This window comes from Eublepharis macularius, chromosome 5 (genome assembly GCF_028583425.1).
Source record: "Eublepharis macularius isolate TG4126 chromosome 5, MPM_Emac_v1.0, whole genome shotgun sequence".
NCBI classification, from domain to species: domain Eukaryota; kingdom Metazoa; phylum Chordata; class Lepidosauria; order Squamata; family Eublepharidae; genus Eublepharis; species Eublepharis macularius.
Genome location: NC_072794.1, coordinates 120,363,390 through 120,388,082, shown reverse-complemented (window position 1 = coordinate 120,388,082; position 24,693 = coordinate 120,363,390). Strand labels below are relative to the sequence as shown.

General features: G+C 43.3%; 1 protein-coding gene across 1 annotated transcript in view; it reads right to left on the bottom strand.

The window, feature by feature from the left end:
* The window catches only part of CAMK1G (calcium/calmodulin dependent protein kinase IG), a 66,868-nt gene that overhangs the window by 1,977 nt on the left and 40,198 nt on the right, over nucleotides 1-24,693 (bottom strand). Inside the window, exons 2-11 of the mRNA XM_054980907.1 lie at nucleotides 24,158-24,286; nucleotides 23,539-23,613; nucleotides 14,455-14,593; nucleotides 13,256-13,379; nucleotides 12,155-12,230; nucleotides 8,591-8,703; nucleotides 8,020-8,098; nucleotides 5,704-5,791; nucleotides 2,462-2,886; nucleotides 883-1,014 (exon numbers count right to left, since the gene is read on the bottom strand). Coding sequence (XP_054836882.1) covers nucleotides 924-1,014; nucleotides 2,462-2,886; nucleotides 5,704-5,791; nucleotides 8,020-8,098; nucleotides 8,591-8,703; nucleotides 12,155-12,230; nucleotides 13,256-13,379; nucleotides 14,455-14,593; nucleotides 23,539-23,613; nucleotides 24,158-24,286 — 1,339 coding nt within the window. The 3' untranslated portion in view covers nucleotides 883-923. The remainder of the gene's footprint in view (nucleotides 1-882; nucleotides 1,015-2,461; nucleotides 2,887-5,703; nucleotides 5,792-8,019; nucleotides 8,099-8,590; nucleotides 8,704-12,154; nucleotides 12,231-13,255; nucleotides 13,380-14,454; nucleotides 14,594-23,538; nucleotides 23,614-24,157; nucleotides 24,287-24,693) is intronic.

Genomic DNA, 24,693 nt, shown 5'->3' with positions numbered 1-24,693 from the left:
CTATAATTTGGATCCATCAGCTTTTTCGCCATCTCACCCTCTTTACTTCAGCCTCTGTCCCATCTAACTTTTGCAGGTCTCATTTAGACATGGGTACAAACCGAAAAAACCCTGACCCACCTGATTCGTGGTTTGTTGCTATTCCACGAACCAGGAACCACGAACTTCCACAAAACCTAGCTATCTGTCAAACTGACAGCTCTCATTCTCCTCCCACTTGGGCAGCAAGAGAATGGGTCTGTCAGGTTCACTCACCCCATGCTGGGTTCAGCCAATGGGTTGAAGCGAGTGCGGGGTTAGTGAAGCTGACAGCCCCGTTCTCCTGCCACTTGGGGGACAGGAAAACAAGGCTGTCAGCGTCACTCACCCCGTGCTGAGTTCAGCCAATGGGCTGAAGCTGGTGTGGGGTGTGTGAAACTGACAACCCCATTCTCCTGCCACTCACCGGTGGCAGGAGAATGGGGCTGTCAACTTCACACACCCCGCACCAACTTCAGCCATGGGCTGAACCCGGCGTGCAGTGTGTGAAACTGACAGTGCCCTTCTCCTGACACTTGCTGGCAGCAGAATGGAGTGTCAGTTTCACACACCCCGCAGTGGCCCCAGCCTGTCTGGGGTCACGAACCGCTCACAAATTGCATGAACTGGGCCAAAAAAGTCATGTGGTTCATGGAAAACGCGGCCCCACAAACCACGTTTTCCCGAACCACAAACCAGTCCGGTTCGTGCATTTTTTGGGGTTGTATTGCGGTTCGTGCCCACCTCTAGTCTCATTACCCCCAACATAGCCTTTTTGCATTGTCAGACAATGCAACCCTTTTTCACCTGCAGAAAAGCTGGCTGAATCCAAACTTAATGGAAGTTTATATTTATATTGGTTACCTGTAAAAGTGTGCATGTGATTCATATGGCTGATTCTCCAATCACATGATCAAACAAACTCCAGTTTGTCCAGTGCCAAAATATGAGTGGTTACCGGCCTTCCCTGGAACAAGGACCTCTGATTTGAAGTGACTGAGATTTAGAAAAGGACAATGAAGGAAAAGCAAAATAGTGAATTTCTTTTATGAATGGAAAAATCAACATCTACTTATGTATAGATGAGTCAGCTTGTCAGCAAAATGTCATCCTAGCTATCTGATTCAAGGATGAATTCACCAATAAATGCCATCAGTAAAGGCAGTAAGCTACTATTTTTTTCTTCATGCTTTTGAAAGGCAGACCAACACAAAATCCTGGATGCCAAAAGCAGCTCAGGGGCAATTCAAAAAAATTACTGGGGGACAAGATAATGATGTTTCAGCAGTTGGGGGGAATCTTTAAAATATTATTTTCACTTTTTTGAAAACAATATTATTTAGGATCATGATAGATATTTTAGACAAACCTGATACATGTGCATCTAAATTGCCCACAACAGCTACTAGTTCTGGACACGTTCATCATCAGCCATATTTATTTTATTTATTTAAAACATTTATTTGTTGTCTTTCCACCCAAATAGGATCCATGATGAAGCAACCATGAAGGCACTGAAAACATTAACTTTTTTTGTATGTCTATATGTCTTTACTGTTATAGGGTTGCCGGTTGCTCGGTGGTGGTGGGGGATCCCAGACTACCACCTTCCACCCCCTGCCACCACTCACCTGGCCAGCGGGGGGGAAAGGCAAGGGAATGGGCCTCTAGGGGATTGCTCCTGGCACGGTGCAATGACATCACTCCCAGAGACCCAGAGACCTTTTTATACTTCATGCCATTTTTATACTTCATGCTATTAGAGGCAACAAGAAGTATTTGATTTTATCTGGTTGTCTTTGATGCTGTTGTTTTTTTATTTTGCTGCTGTTTTTACTGTTGGCTGTTCTCTTTCATGGTTTATGTTGTGGAGTTGGTTTTAATATTACATTTAGTCTACATTTGTATTGCAGATAGGGTTGCTCCTTACCTTCCTGGAGGGTGGGAGGGGGAACCTGGCACTCAATTTTTTTTTTGTTCATTGTATGCACGCAAAGCATCCATGCTTCCAAGCCTGTGCGATGATGGCTCTTCCATGAAGTGACATCATCGCACGGGCAGGGGAGCATGCAAGCACTTCGCAGCAGGCCGATTTGGGCCCAGATGATCCAGATTCTGCCCGTTTGGGGCCCAAATTGGCCCACTGCAAAGTGCGGGAGCACTCTCAGCATGGCATGATGACATCACTGCTGGCCAGGTGAGTGGGGTGGTGGGCAGAGGGTGGGAGCAGGGAATTTCCCACCCCCATTGAGGAATCTGGGATCGCTAATTGCAAACTACGTTAGGATTCCTTGCAGGGCAGAAAGGCTATATCTAATTTTTAAAATAATGATAATAGCTTTATTTATACTGTTCTTTTTCAGTGTTCCCAGTAGTCAACCCCACTGCAAACAAAACTTAGGATTTTTTTTCAATAATGCCAGATGATAGAACAGTCACTTACTGAGGCTTAACAGCTCTTTTGAGGAGCACTGACTCTGAACAAAAGGTTGGTTTCATTTTCTCATGTGTTCCACATACCGAAGAGCAGCCAAATGGAGATCTGTTTGGAGAGCTCTGATTGTCTGCCGTAGCTGTGCAGGCATTCATGGGGAGGGATTTGCTAACCAGGTGATCCAAAAAGGTGCTGTCTGTCATTTTGTCATGTTCATCAGAAAGATCTAACACATTGTGGAAAGGTAACAGAGGCATCAAAGTACTGGCATCTTGATTTGGTTGCTCCTGATTGGTGACTGGTGGACTGTTGGGTCTTGATGTATCTTGCACTTCTATGACTGGGAGACTGCTTTCAGCCTTGGTATCTGTGTGTTGGCAGTTCATGTGAAGTTTCTTCATATGGTGAACAACAGCTGCAGCATTGAAAGCTTGCTAAGAAAGGAGAAGACAGCATGTTCTGTGAAAATGCTTGCTAGAATCTGAACAGACATTGGGTCCTTTCAGATGCTACTTCACTACTGGAATTTAATATCTGGAAGAAGGTCTCATTGTGATCTTTCCCACACTACTCTCATAATAGTCATTATACAGAGTCAGTTTGGTGTAGTGGTTAAGAGTAGTGGGACTCTAATCTGGAGACCCAGGTTTGATTTCCCACTCCTCTGCTTGTAGCCAGCTGGGTGGTCTTGGGTCAGTCACAGCTCTTCCAGAACTCTCTCAGCCCCAGCCACCTCACAGGGTGTTTGTTGTGGGGATAATAATAACATACTTTGTAAACTGCTCAGAGTGGGTGTTAAATTGTCCTGAAGGGTGGTATATAAATCGAATGTTATAGGCAGAAAGTAATCAGTGAACCAGGAGATCTCAGGTTTCTTTGAATCTAGGACCCCGCCCCCCCCTGCTCAGCCCTGCAAGACAAAACAGCTTTCTAGCCTGTCTGATTCTTCGGGATTGGGAGGGGGGCAAAGTAGTATATGAACTATTTAGCTGTATCCTTATAAATACACATTTCCAAAGTAGGTGTAAGGGTTGCATGAATCATTTCCTTCATGCATAATGTTATCATATTTTAACATTTCCATCCCAAACATTCTAAAATGTCTTCATTTATTATGGATGTTACAATCTGTAGCATCCCTGAGCTGTTTCATAAACACAGTTTCTGAGTGTTATGCCTGAGCCTCTCATGTAAACACACACAAGCTCATGTGCTCTCACAAAAAGGTAGCTAAAGTGCCATGAAAGAAGGCATTCCTGCAGCATCCACAGGCCCAAAGAAACAGAAGGAGCAAGTATCTAGTAGTGCATGCTGCTGTTCCAATCATACCATCAAGCTTCAGCTGGGATTCTTGCATTTACTGGCTACTATTACTGTGGCAGGCATGATTGCTAGCGGGTAACAGGCTGTGGGTCTGGTTCACTCAGTTGTAAGCATGGATTGCCTTCACCAGTACAAACTAATGGCATCATTGACGGATAAAGGCTACTAAGAGACTTCTGCATTTGCACCAGATGACTTTGGCTCACTGAAATGACGGGAAGTAGTAACAGAGGCCCTCCCTATCCCTGTCTTCCAAGCTACTCCATAGTAGTGTCACTGTCTTGACATTCAAAATATCTTAGAATATATAAGAACCTCTAGAAGAAGCTTGAGCTTGAGGTTAAGACTCTGAATTGGGTGCTAATCCTTCTTTCCCAAAGGATGCCTGTGCTACTATTGGCAATCACACAGTGAGAGTTGTTCAAAAGGGAAATACTAGGCTGGTTCAGGTCCCACCAGTGTGTACCATGCCATCTTTGCATGGTCTGAAGCAAGTCATTCCCTCTAAACTTCAGTTCACTTTCTGAAAGATGGAAATAACAACAACCAGCCTCATAGGGTGATTGTTAGGGATAAGATACTATTACATGTTTGCCTTAGGAAGACTAGAGTGGGGACCCATTAAAATGTTAATTTTTTTCTACTGTGGATGAGTCAAGGGGGTGGGGGCAAAATTGTTAGAAGATGGTCACCACTGGTGGATCTCTTGAAGCACTCATCAGAGCATAGAAAAAGAGACTCCTCTCTGCTGGGAGCAGGGCTTTTTTTCAGCTGGAACATGGTGGAACGGAGTTCCAGAACCTCTTGAAAATGGTCACATGGCTGGTGTTCCTGCCCCCTGATCTCCAGACAGAGGGGAGTTTAGATTGCCCTCCGCGCCGTGGCACAGAGGGCAATCTAAACTCCCCTCTGTCTGGAAATCAGGGGGCAGGGCCACCAGCCATGTGACCATTTTCTCTGAGGGCAACCCACTGAGTTCCACCACCTCTTTTCCCAGAAAAAAATCCCTGACTGGGAGGATAGGAGCAGGTATGTGACAAGAAGTGGTAGTTCAGTATCTGCAGAGAGTGGGAAGCAGGCAGGCTTTGTGACTTGGCTGTGGAACCTTGGGAATAGAGGATTTCTCTCTCTGAAGATCTGATGTAGGATAGCAGATCAGTTTCCCTGCAGAAGTATGTCTTTTCCTCCACCTCTGATCTGCTTGAGTTATTGTAAATATTATCACAATAGTGCTATAAGGAGGGGACTTAGCTTTAAGGAGGGATTTGGATAGCCCAGGTGATTCTTATCGCATCAGATCTCAGATAGGGTCAGCCTTGGTTAGTAATTGGATGGGAGACCTCCAACAAAGACTAGGGTTGCAGAGGCAGGCAATGGCAAACCACCTCTTTAGTCTCTTGCCATGAAAACCCCACTGGGGGGGGGGGTGCCATAAATCAGCTTTGACTTGAGGGCACTCTTCACCAGCGCTATAAGACTTGGTTGTTCTCTTTTTCAAAGGGAACCAACAAGGGTAAATGCTACCCCTGGAATTTCTCACAGAAGTGGTGATGTCATAACACTTCAGTGAAGATGATAAAAACACTTTGCACATTAAAAGTGGTATATAAATTATACAAGGAAGAACTCAGTACAGGGGTTCTTAAACTGTTTACATTAATGTTAATCCTTTATTTCTGCTACACTTGATATACCTAATTTGCATGGCAATTCTAGCTTTAAGAAGGGGCTTCATCTCAATTTTTGTATAGTATGTCAGACAGAAACCCAGATCAAGCCTTCTGGTAGTCCAATGCTATCATTTTGAAGGATTTCCAGACTGTGGTGCCACTAGGAAATTTTATACCAATGTACTCATGACAACACCTTATTACTAGACAAGAGTGACTGTGTGGCACTTGCTTGGATGTTAGCATCATACAACTTACCTTCCACTTGCTTTTTGCAAAGTTTTTCTGAATCTGTGCACTGACAGATGGGTATATGTCACGGTGGAGGGCTGTGTTTCCAGCCATCCTGCAGATGGAATGAGAGGAAGATCAGGGATGTAGGCAGATGGTGCTTGCAAGGCACTTTGCATTCTTGCAACAGCTCTCTAACTTTTTTGATATATTCATCAGTAGTAATTAAACTCAAAGGAAAAGTCAACAAAGCACCATATGAACAATTTCTTCAATAGGATAGGATCAGAGTGTGGTGCCTCCACCCTTTGCCGAGTCTATAGCTTGATGTGGAGTGTGCACATTTGGGTTTTTGTGACTGAATGGTTTTACAAATAAAAATGCCCTCCCTACAGAAAACAAGAAATCAGAGAGAAGGACTCCAGCCTTCTCCCTGACCTTTTTGTGGAGGGAATATTTTGCAGAGGAGCAGTCAGTTGTGTAGCCCCCATTTTCAGTCTGGAGTGGTCAATACCCAGCATTACCACCACCTCCTTAAGAACTAGGGCCTGGTCTACACCAGCAGCAAAACCAGGTGGTGAGATGGAAGAGTAGTCAGTAGATAGAATGGACTGTACCAGTTCAGACTACAGGGTACGGGGTTACTCCTCATAGACTCATAGAGTTGGAAGGGGCCATACAGACCATCTAGTCCAACCCCCTGCCCAGTGCAGGATCAGCCTAAAGCATCTCTGACAAGTATTCATCCAGCCTCTTCTTGAAAACTGCCAGTGAGGGGGAGCTCACCACCTCCCTGGGCACCTGATTCCACCTTTGAACTACTCTGACCATGAAATAGTTTTTCCTAATATCCAGCTGGTACCTTTCTGCATGTAATTTAAGCCCATTGCTTCGGGTCCTACTCTCTGCTGCCAACTGGAAAAGCTCCTTGCCCTCCTCCAAATGACAGCCTTTCAAATATTTAAAGAGAGCAATCATGTCCCCCCTCAACCTCCTCTTCTCCAAACTAAACGTTCCCAAGGCCCTCAGCCTTTCCTCGTAGGGCTCAGTCTCCAGACCCCTGATCATCCTCGTCGCTCTCCTTTGCACCCTCTAGATTTTGTCCTCATCCTTTTTGAAGTGAGGCCTCCAGAACTGCACACAATACTCCAGGTGTGGCCTGACCAAGGCAGTATAGAGAGGGGCTATGACCTCCTGCAATTTCGACGCTATGGCTCCTTTGATACAACCCAAGATTGAATTAGCCTTTTTTGCCACCGCATCACATCACTCCTTTCGAAAGTTGCCTACATTAATAAAGACACATTTCTGTGCAAAGTAGCACAACCCTGAAGAGCTAGGCTAGAACCTTTCACTCTCATGTGCTATTTTTTAATTTGCAGATTTTTTAGCATTACATATGTTTGCCTACCACCACCATCAGCAGTCTAAAGTAACAATATCCATTTTGAGTCCAGTAGCACCTTTGAGACTAACCAACTTTATTGTAGCATAAGCTTTCAAGAATCATAGTTCTCTTTGTCAGACGCATCTGACAAAGAGAACTGTGATTCTCGAAAGCTTATGCTAAAGTAAAGTTGGTTAGTCTTAAAGGTGCTACTGGAATCTTTTCGATTTTGCTGCTACAGACTAACACGGCTAACTCCTCTGGATCAATATCCATTTTGTCACTTCAGGATTCTGATGTACCAGCCTAGATCTGAAAGGGGCTGTTTCCAGCTATTACAATGAAACTGTACAAATCCACTTATGAACTGATCTGTCACGTTCTCCTCTCTCACTTTATGGCATCTCTCTCACTTCAGTAGACAACACCGGCCTTGATTGATCAGTGGTCTGATTCAGTATAAGGCAGTTTCGTGTGTTCCACCAACCTGGGATCTGAAGCCGGAAAAGGGAATTCGTGGAAATTACCCCACCCCTTCAGTTAAAGAAAATTTAATCTGGCTCCAGGTTTTCTGGGAACAGGGAATGATATTAAACCAATTTTAGTTTTTAGTGAGAATATGCCCTGTGAAATGGTCTAATCATGGTATTCCACTGGCCTTCATACCAGACTGTGCTGTTTTCTTACTTCTCAGTTTTATCACATATCGTCAGGGCAATTTTTAATTTTTTAAAAATCATGTTGTTTTAAACAGCCTCCCAGCACATGTAACATGAAAAATTATAGCTCCCTATACACATTCTCCTGTCTACTGGTTCATGCAGATGGCAATTTCACAGAAGACAATCCTGTTTTATGAGCCATGGCTGATGCTGTGGCAGTTAAACTACCACCCTTTTGTCACTAATACATCCCACAATCGCACAGCCTGATTGCAATAGCAGAGTCGATCCTACCAGGGGTGCCTGAGGGCTTTCTCGCAGGTGAACCTCTCATTTGGATCCTTCTCCAACAAGTGACAGATGAAATCCTTGGCTGTTTGGGAGGAATGAAGAGAGTCAGTTATCAGCACAGGAGAGATGCACAATCCGGGAAACAGGACAAGTAAATGAAGGAAGCAAAACCAATCTGTCACAAGATTCACTGTTCCAGACTTTTAATCCTGTGAAGCATAAAATGGCTCAGAGGTTCTTGCTTTATTCACATAATAACATGAATATAGCTTGTAGTGGCTCTATATGAAAACATTCTCAGAGTATAGGAACATAAACACAGGAACCTCAGCTGCCTCATACTGAGTGAATATGCAAAGAATTGTTCTTCTGTTAACTTACTAGCTGGTGTTACCTTCCAAAGGCATGTGAGAGAGTTTTACAGTCAAGAAGAACTAATGTCCTTTGTTAAATCTCTGACAACTCTTACTGGGTGAGAGCCTTGGTGAGTTCCTTGGTGAGAGGCTTATACACAGCCAAATTCATAGAACCATGAAGGCTTCTGAGCAATTTTGCCATGGAGGTAGAAAAGTACCTGATTCAGAGATATCATCCCAAAATGGAGATTCAAATTCAAAGTAACCTTCTTTGATCTTTTCAAACAGCTTGGATTCTGTTTCTTCATAGAAAGGAGGGTACCCACATAGGCTGAGTTGGATTAGGAAAAAAAAGGAGGGGAATTAGATAAGATGCTGCTATAATACAGTTTACTTTTGTCAAAATGAGGAATCTAAGGATGTTTGCAGAATAAAGGGTAATGCTTCCATAAAGCAACACACATACACAAACTTGTGCACATGTGCACACACACACACAGTTTATTCTGAAAGTGGTGCTACAGAAGAAGTTAAGAGGGTTCATTACATCAGTGTGATACAAAGAATTCACCCATTCAATAGACTTCAAGATGTATGGGTAGGGTTCTAAATGAGTTTTGTGATCTCTGTAGTATCTTAGCACATTACTGGGGATAAAGAAATAGTAAGTGATGCACACAGGCACTAAGGAGGGAGCATAGCAGAAACAACACCATACTTTTGTAATCATGAGGGACTATTTATCAGCAGAGCTGAAACATACTCCTTGTTCATGAAATGAGGGGCCTTTTATTTATTATTTATTTAGTCTGTTACAAAATTCATACCCCACCTTTCTGGCCTCATCAGGGCCACCAAGACAGCTAACAAATTAAAAACATATATAATAAAAATATGTCTTGAAAACCATTTAAATAAAACAAAACACACCATTAAAACAATTAAAACCAAACTAAAATACACATACAAAAACATTTTAAAAATTGGTCAAAACTTCGGGACTAGCACCACTTCATCTTCCAAAGAGGATCAACAAAGGTGTCAACATATTCATAGAAGTCTGAAGTAGAGCTGCCAGTCCCCTGGTGGGAACGGGGTATCCCCCGCTCCCTGCCTTTGCCCTCTGCTGCCACTCAACTGGCCAGCAGGGGGGAAAAGGCCTGGGGAAATGGATTGGGAGGCGAAAACCTCCCAGGCCACCGCATGGGGGGTGTACTCATGCCGAGCATGATGAAGTCACTTCCAGAAGTGACATCAGTGCTCCCAGCGGTCAGCATGTTCCTGAGCTTCACAGAGGCCCCAATTGGCCCCTGTGAAACACAGCAGCATGTTGGGAGTGATGAAGTCACGTCCAGAAGTGATTTATTTATTTATTTATTACATTTATAGTTTGCCCTCCCTGCGAACGGGATCAGGGCAGAATACAACAACTGTTAAAAACAATAATACCTTGTGTCTTTTACAATAAAATACAATAAAATCATGGATCATAATAAAATACAATAAAATCACAGATCATAAAATCAATTTAGCAGCAAAAACTCTACTCGTGAGCACGTGAGTTGGCACATGAGTGTGATATCATCACACCCCCTCTGGGTGGGTGTGCATGCTATGCATGCATGCAAGAAGATCTCCACAGTGAATGCTAGGTGCCCCCCTCCTGCTGGGATGGTGAGGGGACCTGGCAACCCTAGTCTGAATGTGCATCTAGGTGAGACTTTGGAGACCATGATCAAATCACCCACCTCTGTAATTTGCTTGTTCCACTGAAAACGTTATCTTCCTCAAAATGTTATTCCCCCCCGCCCGATATTTTTTCCTTAGTTGGGCAAATAGCAGCTTTGAAGGGAGAGGGATTTACATCAGGAAAGTGGTTTGGGGTAGAAGGATTAAGTTTTTTCTTCCCGAAGTGCCACTCTCAGGACCCAGTTTGGGGCCTCTGCGGCTGCTACTTACAGAAATATAAAGAGACAGCTGATCCAATGGCTCATTTATCTGTACCTGGAAACAGTGGGCAGTATCCTACTAACTCTCTGTGGAAGGCACATGGAGTTTTTGCATCTTCCTCTTTTTTCCCGAGGCTCCTTCCAAGTCCTGATATGATCACTCCTGGGGTTGCAGAACCCATGTGGAGGAAAAGCAGTGAAGAGTTGTGGGTTGGAGTAAGGGAGATGGAGTCAACCCCTTTCCTCAGAGAACTGCTCTTGCAGAAGAAGATGGAGGATGATTTCACTTTTTTGCCCTCCTCAATCCAACTCTCTCAACCTCCACTAGTGGCAGTGCAGAAGTGGAAGTGGAAGAAATGCTCAATATACTGTTTAGTGGACTATTTTGACCTAGTTACCGCGATGGATATTGACAGAATACTGGCATCTGTGAAGACCACTACTTGTGCACTGCATCCTTTCCTGTATTGGCTGCTAAAATCATGATTCAGTGACTGATTTATGATAAACATCAAGGGCTCATTTTGTGGTCTCCTATATTTGGGTCACCACAAGCTATGGATGGGCAGCCCCTACCAAGCTTATTGTGAACACCGATGCTGCTCCCATTTTGGAGCACCACAACAATGGTCACCCCCACAACCACACCAATCCCACTCACTGGACCTACGTCATGGAATGGTAACACTGAGACTTGACTATTGTAATGCACTCTACATTTGTCTCTCCTCAAAGTCAGCTTGGAGACTCAGTACAAAACGCTGCAGCTCGATTATTATCAGGAGCTAGGAGGAGCATGCACGTCACTCACATTCTGCAGTCACTCCATTGGCTGAATTCAAGGTTTTAGCTATTACATATAAACCCCTCCATGGCCTTGGTCCCTCATATCTATGGGACTGCCTCTCTCCCTGTTCCACCATGGCAGCTTCACTTATCTGTTCCACCATGGCAGCTTCACTTATCTGAAAAAGGCCTTCCACAGGTGCCACTCTGCAAATGGGAAAAATTCTCAGTACTGGCCTGCCTGAATAGCTGAGGAAAGCTCCCACTCTCCCAGCTTTCCACAAATTGCAAAACTGAATTATTCAGGAGGGCTTTTTTCTACAGATAATAAGGCTGTGCTGTAAGGAAATGGTTCAAGTAGATGCTTTAATAAAGGTATTGAGACTATATTACTGTGTACTGTCTGTTGTATAAGTATGTTCCTACTAAGTAGTTTTTGGGTTATTTAATGTGTCATGCCACGTTGCTTATGTTTTGTTTCAGCATTATATCAGCTCTGCTTTGGATTTCTACTTGTTTTCAAATTTCTGCAATCCATACCCTATTGTATTGTTTATTGAATGTCCAAGCCATTGATTGTGTTGATTTACATTGTGTAATCTGCCTAGAGTTTCAGTGAGAAAGGTGGACTATAGATGATGATGATGATGTAAACTCCAAGAACTAGTTGGTTTGGCAAGTTCTTTTCCTCTTAGCCCACAGCACCAACACAGAAAGAGGTTGTACAGACCCCCCCCTCAAAACGTATTGTAAGGATGAAAAAAACACTTGTAAAGATGAAATTCCACTAAGCTTGTAGTATAGGCTTGTAGAAAACATTCACTTGGTGCATGTGCTGAGCAACAATACCTTCCAGGTAACTGAGGTAGAGAAGTGTTTTTAAAATGGGAAGAGATTTAATACTTTTTTAAAAAAAATCCAGCCATCTACGTGCCACAAATGGTTTGCACTAGTAGACTGGCTGGTAATAATATTCTGTATGTTGGTAACATTTGTGGACTTATTTACAAGCATGCTCTGGTAAAGACAATGGGCGAGGACACTCACAGGATATAAGTAATGACTCCTATTGACCAGCAATCCACAGCTTTGCTGTATGGCTTTTGTTCTAGCACTTCTGGAGCTGCAACAAATAAAAATCACTGTGAGAAACAATGTGATTTTTCTTTTAAAACAAAACCCTAAACCAGCGCAAGGATCTCTTTCAACATTATGAGAGAGAAAGAAAGAACATAACAAGAGCCATGCCAGATCTATGCACTTATCCCCCCTGAATCTCTCTTATTCCCTCCCAATGCCACCTGTGCTTATGACCATCACTACCTCCCCTGCCAGTCAATTCTACAATTTAATTACAAGCAAGCAAGGAAAAAATATTCAAGTGACCCAGAAAAGAGACATCCCATGTCTGTGGCAGGTGATAGCACCTGTCATGGTAAGACTGAGGATTAATCTGGAAAGTATATGTAATAAAAAAAATAAGAGTCACACAAATCCACAGAAAAATCAGAAGGATTTCCAGGGATGCTGAGGACAATGTGTTTATTATTAACTTTTATCCAACAAATATTTTTCTACTCAGATACAACAGACCGCTTTCCTTCTTTTCTGCTCTCTCTCCTTACTAAAAGCATAAAAGGTTCTTCTTTAAGTGGTAAAAAACATCCTTGAAAAGCATTGCCTATAAATGTATTAGGTGAATTTCTATAAATTCATTGATTGTCCCAGGCATCGTTTGATATTTTATTTAACTCATACAAAACACAGTTTGATGTACTGGTAGCACATAGGACAAAATTTTACAACTTTTGAAGTTGTTGGTTGGACAATAGTTCAGCTTCCTAGCTTCATTTATACATATTAAAACTGCAATGCTATGTGCATGTTCTTTAAGGCCCCCTGACATCAATGTGTCCAGAAAAAAGCGTTAATAAATATCAGTTTCTAGATTGTATTTGCAATCTCCAGATGAGACAGTGTTATTTCATTAACAAAATTAAAGGGGATCAAATGAAACAGAACCATTTGGCATTTAATATCCTATGTATGATGATTACATTTAGAAAACTTTACTGGAAGGAAGTTTTGACTCTTATTATAAAATAAAATTCCAGGAATAGATAACCCTTTTTTGTTGCTAATGCTAACCAACATATCCTGGAGTTCCACATGCTGTAGACATGATGCCATTCTGCTCCATTTTAGATAAACCAAAGTCGGTGATCATGATTTTGGAGTCCTCCTCAGGAGTTAAGTAGAGCAGGTTTTCAGGCTGTAGGTAAGAAGCAAGACTTGGTTAAAAGCCTAGGGGTTATACTGGATCCAGCAAGTCATTGCAGCTGAAAGAAATGCTTTCTACAAACCCAGTCAAGCCTAGAAGATGGCCCCCGACTTTGGCATGGCCCACCTGGCCACCTGGATCCATGTCATAGTAACATCAAGACTTGACTGCTGTAATGCACTCTACATAGGTTTCCTCTAAAGTCAATTCAGAGACTCCAGTTGGTGCAGAACGCCACTGCCCAATTGTTATCAAGAACTAGGCAGATCATACATATTACTCCCATTCTGCAATCACTCCAATGGCTACCCTGGCTAAGTTCAAGGTGTTGACTATCACATACAAAGTCCTTCATGGCCTTAGTCCCTTATATCTACAGGACCCTACGCTCCACCATAGCAGCTTCGCTCATCTGAACAGGGTCTTCTGCAGATATCACCCAGCCAATTGGCAAAACCAACAACAGCCTGTACACACACATTCTCTGTAGTGCCCCCCACCCTACAGAATGGTCTGCCTGAAGAGGTCAGGAAAGTGTCCACTCTCCTGGCTTTCTGCAAACAATGCGACGTAGTTTAGGAGGGCTGTTTTACACAATTAGAATGTGCTGTGAGGAAATATCTCAGAAAGATGCTTTGGTTAAAGGCATAGGGAGTGTAGACTAGCCTAGCATGTTTGTACTCTTTATTACTGTAAGTTTGTTCCTACTGGGTAGAGTCTATGTCATTTAATACATCATGTCAAATTGCTTATTTTTTCATTATTATTTCAGATCTGTATGACATTTCCACTTGTTTTCAAATCTTTGCTGCAGTCCACTCCCTCGTGTATTATTTATTGAATGTACTAGCTGATGATCATATTGACTGTGCAATTTGCCATGATTAAAAATAATGCAAATGAGTAAATAACTCAATAAATATGTAAATGATACTGTTTCCAGCTTTTTCCAGAGGTGTGTTAAGACTATTGGTGGAGGGCTGTATGAGTCTATGGACCCCTGGATAAGCATATTTAGCAAATAATTTAGCAAATAATTTAGGATACTAAGGCCAAACAACTATACCTTCAGATCTCGATGAACGATCCCATTTTCATGAAGATAATGCACAGCTTCCAGAACTTGTCGTATTACAATGCTTGCATCTTTTTCCGTGTATACACCTCTTTCTAAAATACGGTCAAATAATTCCCCTCCAGACACTCTGCAGAGGAAGACAGCCATAAGAATAATTTAAAATGCCCTGATTTGGGAGTAGAAGGAGAAACTCTGGTGGAGGATAGAGGAAAAGCAGACAGGCTTAATGACTTTTTTGCCTCTGTTTTCTCTCTGAATAACTTCAGCCCATCTAGAGATGGTAGAAGACAGGACAGGACACCTGGGTGGCTAGTTGACACTGACAGACAGGTTGTGGAGAGGCACCTGGCTGCACTGGATGAATACAAATCCCCTGGGCCGGATGGTGTACAGCCAAGAGTGCTGAAAGAACCTTCTAGAGAACTTACAGAGCCATCTTTGAGGCCTCCTGGAGGACTGGGGATGTGCCACAAGATTGGAGAAGAGCGTATGTTATCTCAATCTTTAAGAAAGGGAAGAAGGATGACCCAGGAAACTACAGGCTGGTCAGTTTGACTTCTGTTGCTGGGAAGATGTTAGCAGATTTTAAAGGGATCGATCTATAAGCATCTGAAGGACTGCTTAGTGATCCGGGGAAGTCAACATGGTTTTGCCCCCAACAGATCTTGTCAGACCAACCTAGTTTCCTTCTTTGATTGAATGACAAGCTTACTGGATCGTGGGAACTCTGTCAATGTGATTTACCTGGATTTCAGCAAAGCTTTTGTTCACCATGACATTCTAATGGGTAAACTGGAAGACTGTGGACTGGACTATAGGACAGTTCAGTGGATAGGGAACTGGTTAGAGGACCATGCCCAAAGAGTGGTGGACAATGGCATTTCATCCGACTGGAGGGAAGTGTCCAGTGGGGTGCTGCAGGGCTCGGTTTTGGGCCTGGCACTTTTCAATATTTTTATCAATGATCTGGATGAAGGGGTAAATGGGCTACTTATTAAATTTGTTGATGATACCAAATTGGGAGGAGTGGCAAACATCCAAGAAGATAGAGTTAAAATTCAACAAGACTTGAATACTCTGGAGAAGTAGGCAGTTGTGAACAGGATGCGATTCAACATAGATAAGTGCACAGTATTTCATCTGGGTGACAAAAATGTGAAGCACAGATACTGGATGGGGGATACACTTCTGAGTAGTAGTGTATGCAAAAGAGATCTTGGGGTAAGAGTGGACTGTAAACTAAATATGAGCAGTCAGTGTGATGCGGTGGCAAAAAAGGCAAACTCAGTCTTGGGTTGTATCACAAGGGCCATTGCATCGAAATTGCAGGAGGTCATAGTCCCTCTGTATACTGCCCTCGTCAGGCCACACCTGGCATTCTGTGTGCCGTTCTGGAGGCCTCACTTCAAAAAGGATGTGGACAAAATTGAGAGGGTGCAGAAGAGAGCGATGAGAATGATCAGGGGTCTGGAGACTGAGCCCTACGAGGAAAGTCTGAGGGCCTTGGGAATGTTTAGTTTGGAGAAAAGGAGACTGAGGGAGGACATGATTGCTCTCTTTAAATATTTGAAAGGCTGTCATTTGGAGGAGGGCAAGGAGCTGTTCCAGTTGGCAGCAGAGGACAGGACCTGAAGCAATGGGCTTACATTACATGCAGAAAGGTACCGGCTGGATATTAGGAAAAACTTTTTAACGGTCAGAGTAGTTCAAAGGTGGAATCAGCTGCCTAGGGAGGTGGTGAGCTACCCTTCACTGGCAGTTTTCAAGAAGAGGCTGGATAAATATTTGTCAGGGATGCTTTAGGCCCATCCTGCATTAGGCAGGGGCTTGGACTAGCAGGTCTGTATGGCCCCTTCCAACTCTGTGATTCTGTGATTCTGTGATTGAACTGCATGGAAATTCAGTTTAAACCTGCTGGGACATTTCTGTGGATGGAAGGATTTTTGCCTGGGGAGCGTGACTTTCTTCCTGGACCTAAATGGACAGTTCTCACAAGGAAGGCAAGGAGTGGGGTCCCACAGGGATTGGTACTGGGGCTGGTCCTATTTAATTTGTTCATAAATTAACTGGAACTGGGGATTAGTAGTGACCAAGGTTGTAGGTAACACAAAATTGTTCAGGATGGTGAAAACCAAAGCTGACTATGAAGAGGTCCTGGAGGCTGTCCACAGATTTAGTGAATGGCCAACAGTGTGGCAAATGAAGTTCAATATAGATAAATTTAAGGATGCACGTTGGGAAAAAGAACAGCTAATGGAGTCTGAACTTGCTGAGTCTGAGATGTAAAGAGGCCTTGGGGTCATAATAAATAACTCAATAGAAGTGTGTCAATCCAGCATACCACAGACTCTATACTGGGGATTATCAGGAAAGCAATTGAAAATAAAACAGCCAATTTTATAATACACCTGTATCTACGGTGCAGCCTCCTTTGGAATACTGTGTGCAATTCTGGTATCTCAAAGCCAGTTTGGTGTAGTGCTTAAGAGTGTGGGACTCTAATCTGGAGAACCGGGTTTGATTCTTCACACCGCCATTTGAAGCCAGCTGGGTGACCTTGGGTCAGTCACAGCTAGAGATGGGCATGAATAGTGAAAAAAACCAAACGTGATGTTCGTTGTTCATTGCCATCCACGAACAGAGATTCACGAACATCGACGAACATTACCTGTTCACAAACATGTTCGTAGTTGGAGGTTCATGGGAGCCAGGACGGCCCCCTTGGGACTTAACTGAACTTGAGCCAGGCATGATCCATGGGTTTCCCCCTTTAATGTCATTTTCTCTGCACAGTGGCAAAAGCTGAACTGTCTGCTGGAAGCTACTTTGAGGAGTTACAAACTGACCTTCCCAATGTCCAATACCCACCAACATTGCAGGGGACATAGTCCTCACTTTCCTCTGAAGACCCCCCAAGTTTCAGAGAGATTGCACTCCAGGAAAGGCATGATCCATGGGTCCTTCCCTTTGTTGTCATTTTCTCTTCACAGTGGCAAAAACTGGACTGTCTGCTGGAAGCTACTTTGAGGGGTTACAAGCCCGAAGGAAAGCCAGAAGGAGTTTAGACAGAGTTCAGACAGTCCATGCCTATGTTGCCAGGGGAATTGATTGAAAGGTGCCAGACTGTCTGGCTTTACGAACAGCTAATGAACACCACGAAGAGGGCTTGGAACAAACAGATGTTCACTGGGAACGGAGCCTCATAAACAGCTTGCTCACAAACAGCGGATTGGGCTGTTCGTGGCTTTTTTGTTGTTGTTTGTATTGCTGTTCGTGCCTAGACGTGGGCATGAATGCATTACGAACGGAAGAAACTCACAAACAGCCCGTTCGTCTGTTCGCGAACAAGCCATTCGTCAGGCTCCATTCTAAACGAACAAGTGATTGTTGCAAGCCTCATTCGTTGCCTTCGTCAGCCGTTCATCAAGCCAGACAGTCTGGGGCCTTTCAATCAATTCCCCTGGTAACAGCAGGGACTGAACTCTGTCTGAACTCCTTCTGGCTTTCCTTCTGGCTTTAACCCTTCAAAGTACTTCCAGCAGAGAGTCCCGTTTTTGCCACTGTGAAGAGAAAATGACAACAAAGGGGGAGACCCATGCATCGTTCCTTTCCCGTGGTGCAATCTCTCTGAAACTTGGGGGATCTTCGGAGGACAGTGAGGACTATGTCCCCTGCAAATTTGGTGGGTATTGGACATCGGGAGGGTCAGTTTGTGGGGTGTTTAAAGGGCCCTGCCCCTTGCACATGGCAAGAAAGGGCCCTTTAAACTATCAGCTGGCAGGCAGCAGGGGGAATTCCCCCTGCCGCCTGCCAGCTGATAGTTTAAAGGGATCTTTAAGGGGCCATGAACAACGAACAATGAACATGTTTTTTTTTTAATAATTTTTTTTATTTTTCAGTATACAAAACACTACACAAGACTATCACAGGGGACGGGAAAAGATGGAGAAAAGGGAAAGGGGCGGGGAGAATAGGAAAAAAAGGGAGGATAACCTACAATCAACACTACACTTCAATGTTTTCCCTTCATACTGCCATAATAAAAAAAAGCTCAGTAAGATAATGATGGAGTGGTTAATCATACAGAATACACATTCCAAATTCTAATTAAACTTTCCTCCCCCTTCTGGGTCCCGGACGCAATTCTCTCTGAGCAGCCGCAACTGCGGTGCTCGTTTCCTCCCCCCCCCTCAGACTTCTCCCTTTCTTCCTGCTTGGTGCACTGGAATTCCGGGTTTTTCTCCTCAAAATCCCTTAGTTGATCTTCTGATAATATCTTATAGGCTTGATCTTTATGTCCAAACCATATTCCTTCCGGAAGTAACCATTTGTACTTTATTCCGCGGTCCCTCAGAAGAGCTACCAACTTTTTGTACTTAAAACGTCTTTTCCGGACTAGAAATGGAACGTCCTTCAAAATCTTGACCTTATTGCCCATAAAGTCCAAATCCGCATTGTATGAGTTATATAGGATAGTGTCCCGAATCTTTTTAAATGAAAAGTCAATGATGATCTCGCGAGGCAGCTGTCGCTTTATTGCATATTTTGAAGAAGCCCGACGGACCTCCAAAATGGCGCTTTTAACCTCTTCTTTAGTTGTCCTCGCGGGTGTCGCCAGTAGTTCCGAGACCAAACCCCACAGATCCTCATTTTCCTCCTCTTTCACGTTTTGGAGACGCAAAATTGTCTGCGTTCGTTCCACCTGTAGCCCGATCAGCTGGTTCTCCACCAACTTCAGCTCTTTTTTCGTAGCCTTCACAAGTGACGCACTTTCCAGAGCAGACTTCTCTGCCCCCCCGCTGCTTCCTTAATGGTTTTCACTTCGCTTTCAATTAAGCCCACCCTTTGATCCGTTTCGTTCAGCTTGTCAACAAAGGGTTTTATGGCTTCCACCACCGCCTTGCGCACCAATTCTTCAAGCGACTCTCCCTTCTGCAAGGTAGCCGAGATTGACTTACCCAGAGCGGGACTTTGCTTCTTTGCAGCCATTTTAGGGGGGGGGGCGCCAGCCAAATTCTGGAACTCACCGAAGGGGAAGAGCGAGTCTTCTTCATATCCACCACTCCTTCACAAACGCTTGTAGAACAGAAGGGATTCGCTTGTTTGCAGGCTTCCGCCTGTTTCTTTTATTTGCCGTTTCTCGTTGCCCGGCGGCACTCAAGGCGCCGCGCACCTCTGCTGGCCTCCATGGGGACAAACGGGCAATTCCCCCCCGCATAGATTCCGGGGGGTTCTTCCCGCAGCGTCCCGGACCCTGCCTCCCTAACTGGGAGTCCTGGGGGCTAATCCTTGCAGATCAGCCGCCCGGTCAGGGGGCTCGGGCGCTTCCTCCCGGACCCGCGGAGAGGAGCGTCCGACATGGCTGAGAAAACAAAACCGAATCCGAACAATGAACATGTTTGTGAACAGGGTCATGTTCGTTACTCTTCGTTGTTTGTTGTTTGTGGATGGCAACGAACAACAAACAGCTTGTTGGGGGTTTTTTTCGTTCATGCCCATGTTTATTCCTGCCCATCTCTAGTTACAGCTTCTAGGAGTTCTCACAGCCCCACCACCTCACAAGGTGTTTGTTGTGCGGATAATAATGACATACTTTGTAGACTGCTCTGAGTGGGCGTTAGGTTGTCCTGAAGGGCAGTATATAAATCAAATGTTACTATTATTATTATTAAAAAGGGCATTGCAGAACTTGAAAACATACAGAGGAGGGCAACCAAGATTATTAAGGGGTCTGAGCACCTTTTCTATGCAGAAAGGCATAGGGACTTTTCAGTTTATAAAAGAATCAACAAAGGGGGGGCATGATAGAGATTTATAACATTATGCATGGGGCAGAGACAGTGACAGAGAGAATTTTTTCTCTCTTCCCCATTATACTAGAACCTGAGGGCATCCAGTGAAGCTGATGGACAGTAGATTCAGGATAGAAACACAATGAATGATTAAATTGTGGAATTTGCTGCAAGAGGGTGTAGTGCTTGTCACAGGACTGGACAGCTTTAAAAGGAGATTAGACAGATTCATGGTGGATAGGTATATCATAGGCTACTAGCCATGATGACTAAAGGGAACCTCTGAATACCAGTACTAAGAGGCAACATAAGGGGAAGGCCTCAGACTCTGTGCTCTGTTACCGGCTTTCTGAAGTAACTATTAGCTGGCGTTCGGCGAGGGGGGGATCCCCCCTGCCGACTGCCAGCTTATAGTTTAAAGGGACCTGCCACTTGCAAGCAGCAGGAAAAGTGTAAATGGCCATTTCCTTGGGGAAATGGCCATTTAAATTTCAGTTACAGCAGCTTGAAGGACAAGTTGCTTGGAGTTGAGCTGTTGCATTAGTCCTTGACCCTCACATTGAGATGGAGGGGCAGGGAGCAGTGAATTGTTCACTGAAGGACAGAGTAATGTTAAAAGCCTTCTTGAGAGCACTTTAATAGCCATAATCCCTTTCTAGTGCAAATGGCTTCAGTGAGCATTGTTGAGGTGACTTTGGGCTTTCTTGGATGAGACAGATTATCTAGACCTGTTAGGAAGACAATGCTCAGCTTCTTGGCACATCTGCTCCAGAATCCTCCATAGTTCAGTCAGGTCCCCCTCCCCTTCCTATTTAACATTTATTGGTTGTTATCTTATGGTTGCTGTAGAGTTTGGAAGCAGTTTAACGTTGCCTAAATCATGTGCAACTTGTGCATTATTACCTGCAAAGAACTAGGATCAATTTTAGTGTAGCTGTAATTTTTGTGAACAAAGCTCTCACCAGTTTTCCATAACACAGTCTGATTTACCAACAGTTAATTTTCATGAAATACTTTCAGTAGCCAATTCTTCCTTTAATTCAGTACTAACTGACATGCTAACCCATTTTACTTTTTAAATTGCCCCTGTATGAAGTTAATTTGAAATCTTTGCGCCAATCACACAGTTTCTTCCTTTGTAGAAAATTATTACCGGGAGTGAGGTAGCAGTGTGGAATCTATCAACATCTATCAGAAGAGTGGAATTTATCTACCCACCTGCTTGCGCCACTTCCTTATAAAGAAATCACTACCACCTAGATTTTGTGTTGCATAATTGTTGATGCTCCTTATGAGCATCCTGTTGTTTCAAGCTCTCCAACTGGAATTTTCAGAGATAGATTTTAATGGCAGTTCAGAATTAAACTGGGATCAATCAGTGATACACATACACACGTATGGCTGATGAGTATATATCTGGTATGCTATTCCCTGCCCTTCTTACTTAATGGCAGCAATTTTCTTCCACAAGTAGACTTGTGGCTATGTGAATAAGAGTGAGGGTGACTGGAAACAAAAAAGTGTAAAATTTGATGGAACCAACTGAGAATTGACAATGCATGAGTCTCTTTAGAGCAAGTTGTGAAGCCAGTTGCTGGGAATTAGCTTTCTTCTCTTTGTTCTCATTTGGTATTTCTAGAGGAAATAAGGGCCCTTATTTCCTCTGGATCTTTGTTAATATTGAGCAATACCATATTGGTGAGGCACAAAATGGTGTGCTTGTCTAAGTTGTTACAAGAAGAAAAAAATTACTTGGCTTGTATAACAGATGTGGTTGTAAGAACATGAAGTGATATGTCTCTCACAACCTTCACCAAGTCTGTTATGGTTAAATGAAACTAAATCCTGACAAGACAGAGGTCATGCTGGTTGTGAAGGAAGAGATCTTGAAGGACACTATGCTTCCCACCTTCGATAGGGTTTATTTGACACTCTTACTTGGTCAAGAGCTTAGGGGTTATGCTAGGCTGAACATTATTTCTGGAGAAGCAAGATATTGCAGCTGCAAGAAATGCTTTCTTCCAACTTAGTTCACCCTGAAAGATGGCCCCCTACCTTGACATGGCCAATCTGGCCATCTGGTTGTATGCCACAGCAACAGTTGAGACTAGGGCCGATTCCAGACGGCCCCCCGCCTCGCGAAACGTCGCACGTCGTCGCGCAGAAAACGCAAAATATCGTGTTTTCTGCGCGACGACGCGCGACGTTTTGCAAGGCGGGGGGCTGTCTGGAATCGGCCCAGAATATTGCAATGCACTCCACATAGGTCTCTCCTCAAAGTTAACTCGGAGACTCCAGTTGTTGCAGAATGTTGCAGCTTGGTTATTATCAGGAGCTAGCAGAACATAAATAGTAATTCCATTCTGCAATTATTCCCATGCAGTCCAACAGTTACTGGGTTCAATTTAAAGTATTGGCTATCACATACAAAGTCCTTTGTGGCCTTGCACCCTCCTATCTGCAGGACCTCCTCTTCTCCTATGCACATTTGATCAGAGCCTTCTGCAGAGGCCACCCTGTGACTGAACAAAATCAACATGTGTATTTCTGTTGCAGAATGGTCTGCTTGATGAGGTCAAGAAGGCTCCCACTCTCTTGGCACCCAGAAACTATGCAAAACTGAATTATTCAGGAAGGTGTTTTTACCAAAGTAATCAGGATTTATTATAAAGGAATAATTCGGGAAGGCACTTTAATAAAGGGAAAGAGACTGAGGATTATACTACTGTGTGTTGTTGTATTATACTGTTGTGTGATTTCTGCATAATTTAATAAGCAACATTAATATTTATGCTTTGCTCCATATTTAAACTTGGTTTAATTTTTGCCCTTCTAATCCTATTACATTGCTTATTGGATGTTCCATCCTAATAATTGCATTGACTTCCACTGTGTAATCTGCCTTGAGTCTCAGTGAGAAAGATGTACTATAACAAAGGTAAATAAATAGATTAATATCACATTGAAATAAATAGGATCGGGAGGGCTTGACTTCGTTTAGGATTGCATTGTTAGTCTAGTTTACAATTCCAAAGAAGGATGTGGGCCTTTATCAGGGTAAGGGTCTATTCAACTGGCTTCCTCACTATGGCTGCAGGCTTTTGAAAGTTATAGCAGTATGGGATGAATCCAGAGGAAAGTGGCTCTCATTGCTCTACTATAATGTTAAAAGGGTATTTATATGACAGGGCTGCTTATTAGTGATTGTGGCCAGTGCATATCTCTCATGGCACCCAAGATCACTGATATTTGACTGAACAACCTATGAATTAATACTTACAGCTGCATGACCAAATAATAGTGGGTTGTGCTTTCGTAAATGTCCTCCAGAGTTACTATGTTTTCATGCTTTATTCTGCAACCAAAGACAGAAATGGTTCACAGTGATATGTCAGATACTCTAAATCAGTTTAAGTCTGCTATATGTTCACCATTAGGAAAATTTCAGTGCAACCTAACACTTGTTTACTCAGAAGTTAAATTCCACTAACCTTAATGGTGCTTGCTTATTCCCTTACAAGTATGTTCCAGATCACATCCTTTGTCTCGCATATTGATAACCCTGACAGCAAACTATTTTCTTTTGCCTGACATACCATGTGCCATGTGCCTTAACACATGGAAATTGCAGTCTTAGTTACATTTTTTGCTTCTTTTGTGTTTTGTTGGGCCTGGGGTTGCAAAGCATAACTAGGAAGAAAATCTTTAAAACATCTTTTCCTATAATGAATTACATCATTAATAAAACATTCATATTTCAGCTATGTCTTCTTATGTTTCTTCTCTGATGACATAGCCCTTTGGTTGACACTCGTCAGTCCCTGAGAAATGAATGCCTTCTAGCCTTTAGTGGGACTCTTGGGATAGTGGTAGCTGGCTCTGTTTCCCTCTGTACTCACTTCTTCAGCACGGCTATTTCATTCTCCAGGTTGCTCTCCCGAGTGACTGGAGACTTTTTAATGCACTTTAAAGCAAAAAGCTTGCCAGTAGCTCTCTGTTTTACCAGGAAAACTTCTGAAAAGGCTCCTCTGTGAAGAAAGCAAAGTTGGAAGGATGTTTGATTTAACTGGTAAGCAGAATGCACATGGAACAGGCAGTAACACAAATAGCCAACAAAGAACATACTAATAAAAATTAACACTCCTTTCAAAAGCAGATGGCATTAGTAATTAGACTAGAGGATTTGGCAGGAAACTTGTATATTAATTGCATAAATATCCGGCGGGATTTGATCTTGTGATTGTTTAGGAAATTTTGAGAGATAATTGCAGTGCTAATCAATGATAGATACGTAGGTTGAGTGCTGGAACTGCAGACCCAGGGCCAAACTACAAGTGATGAACAACACTTGAACAGCAAGTGTATTCTTCCCTGTTCACTTGCTCTCCACTCAATCCACTTGCCGTTCAAGTGTCATTCGTCACTTGTAGCTTGG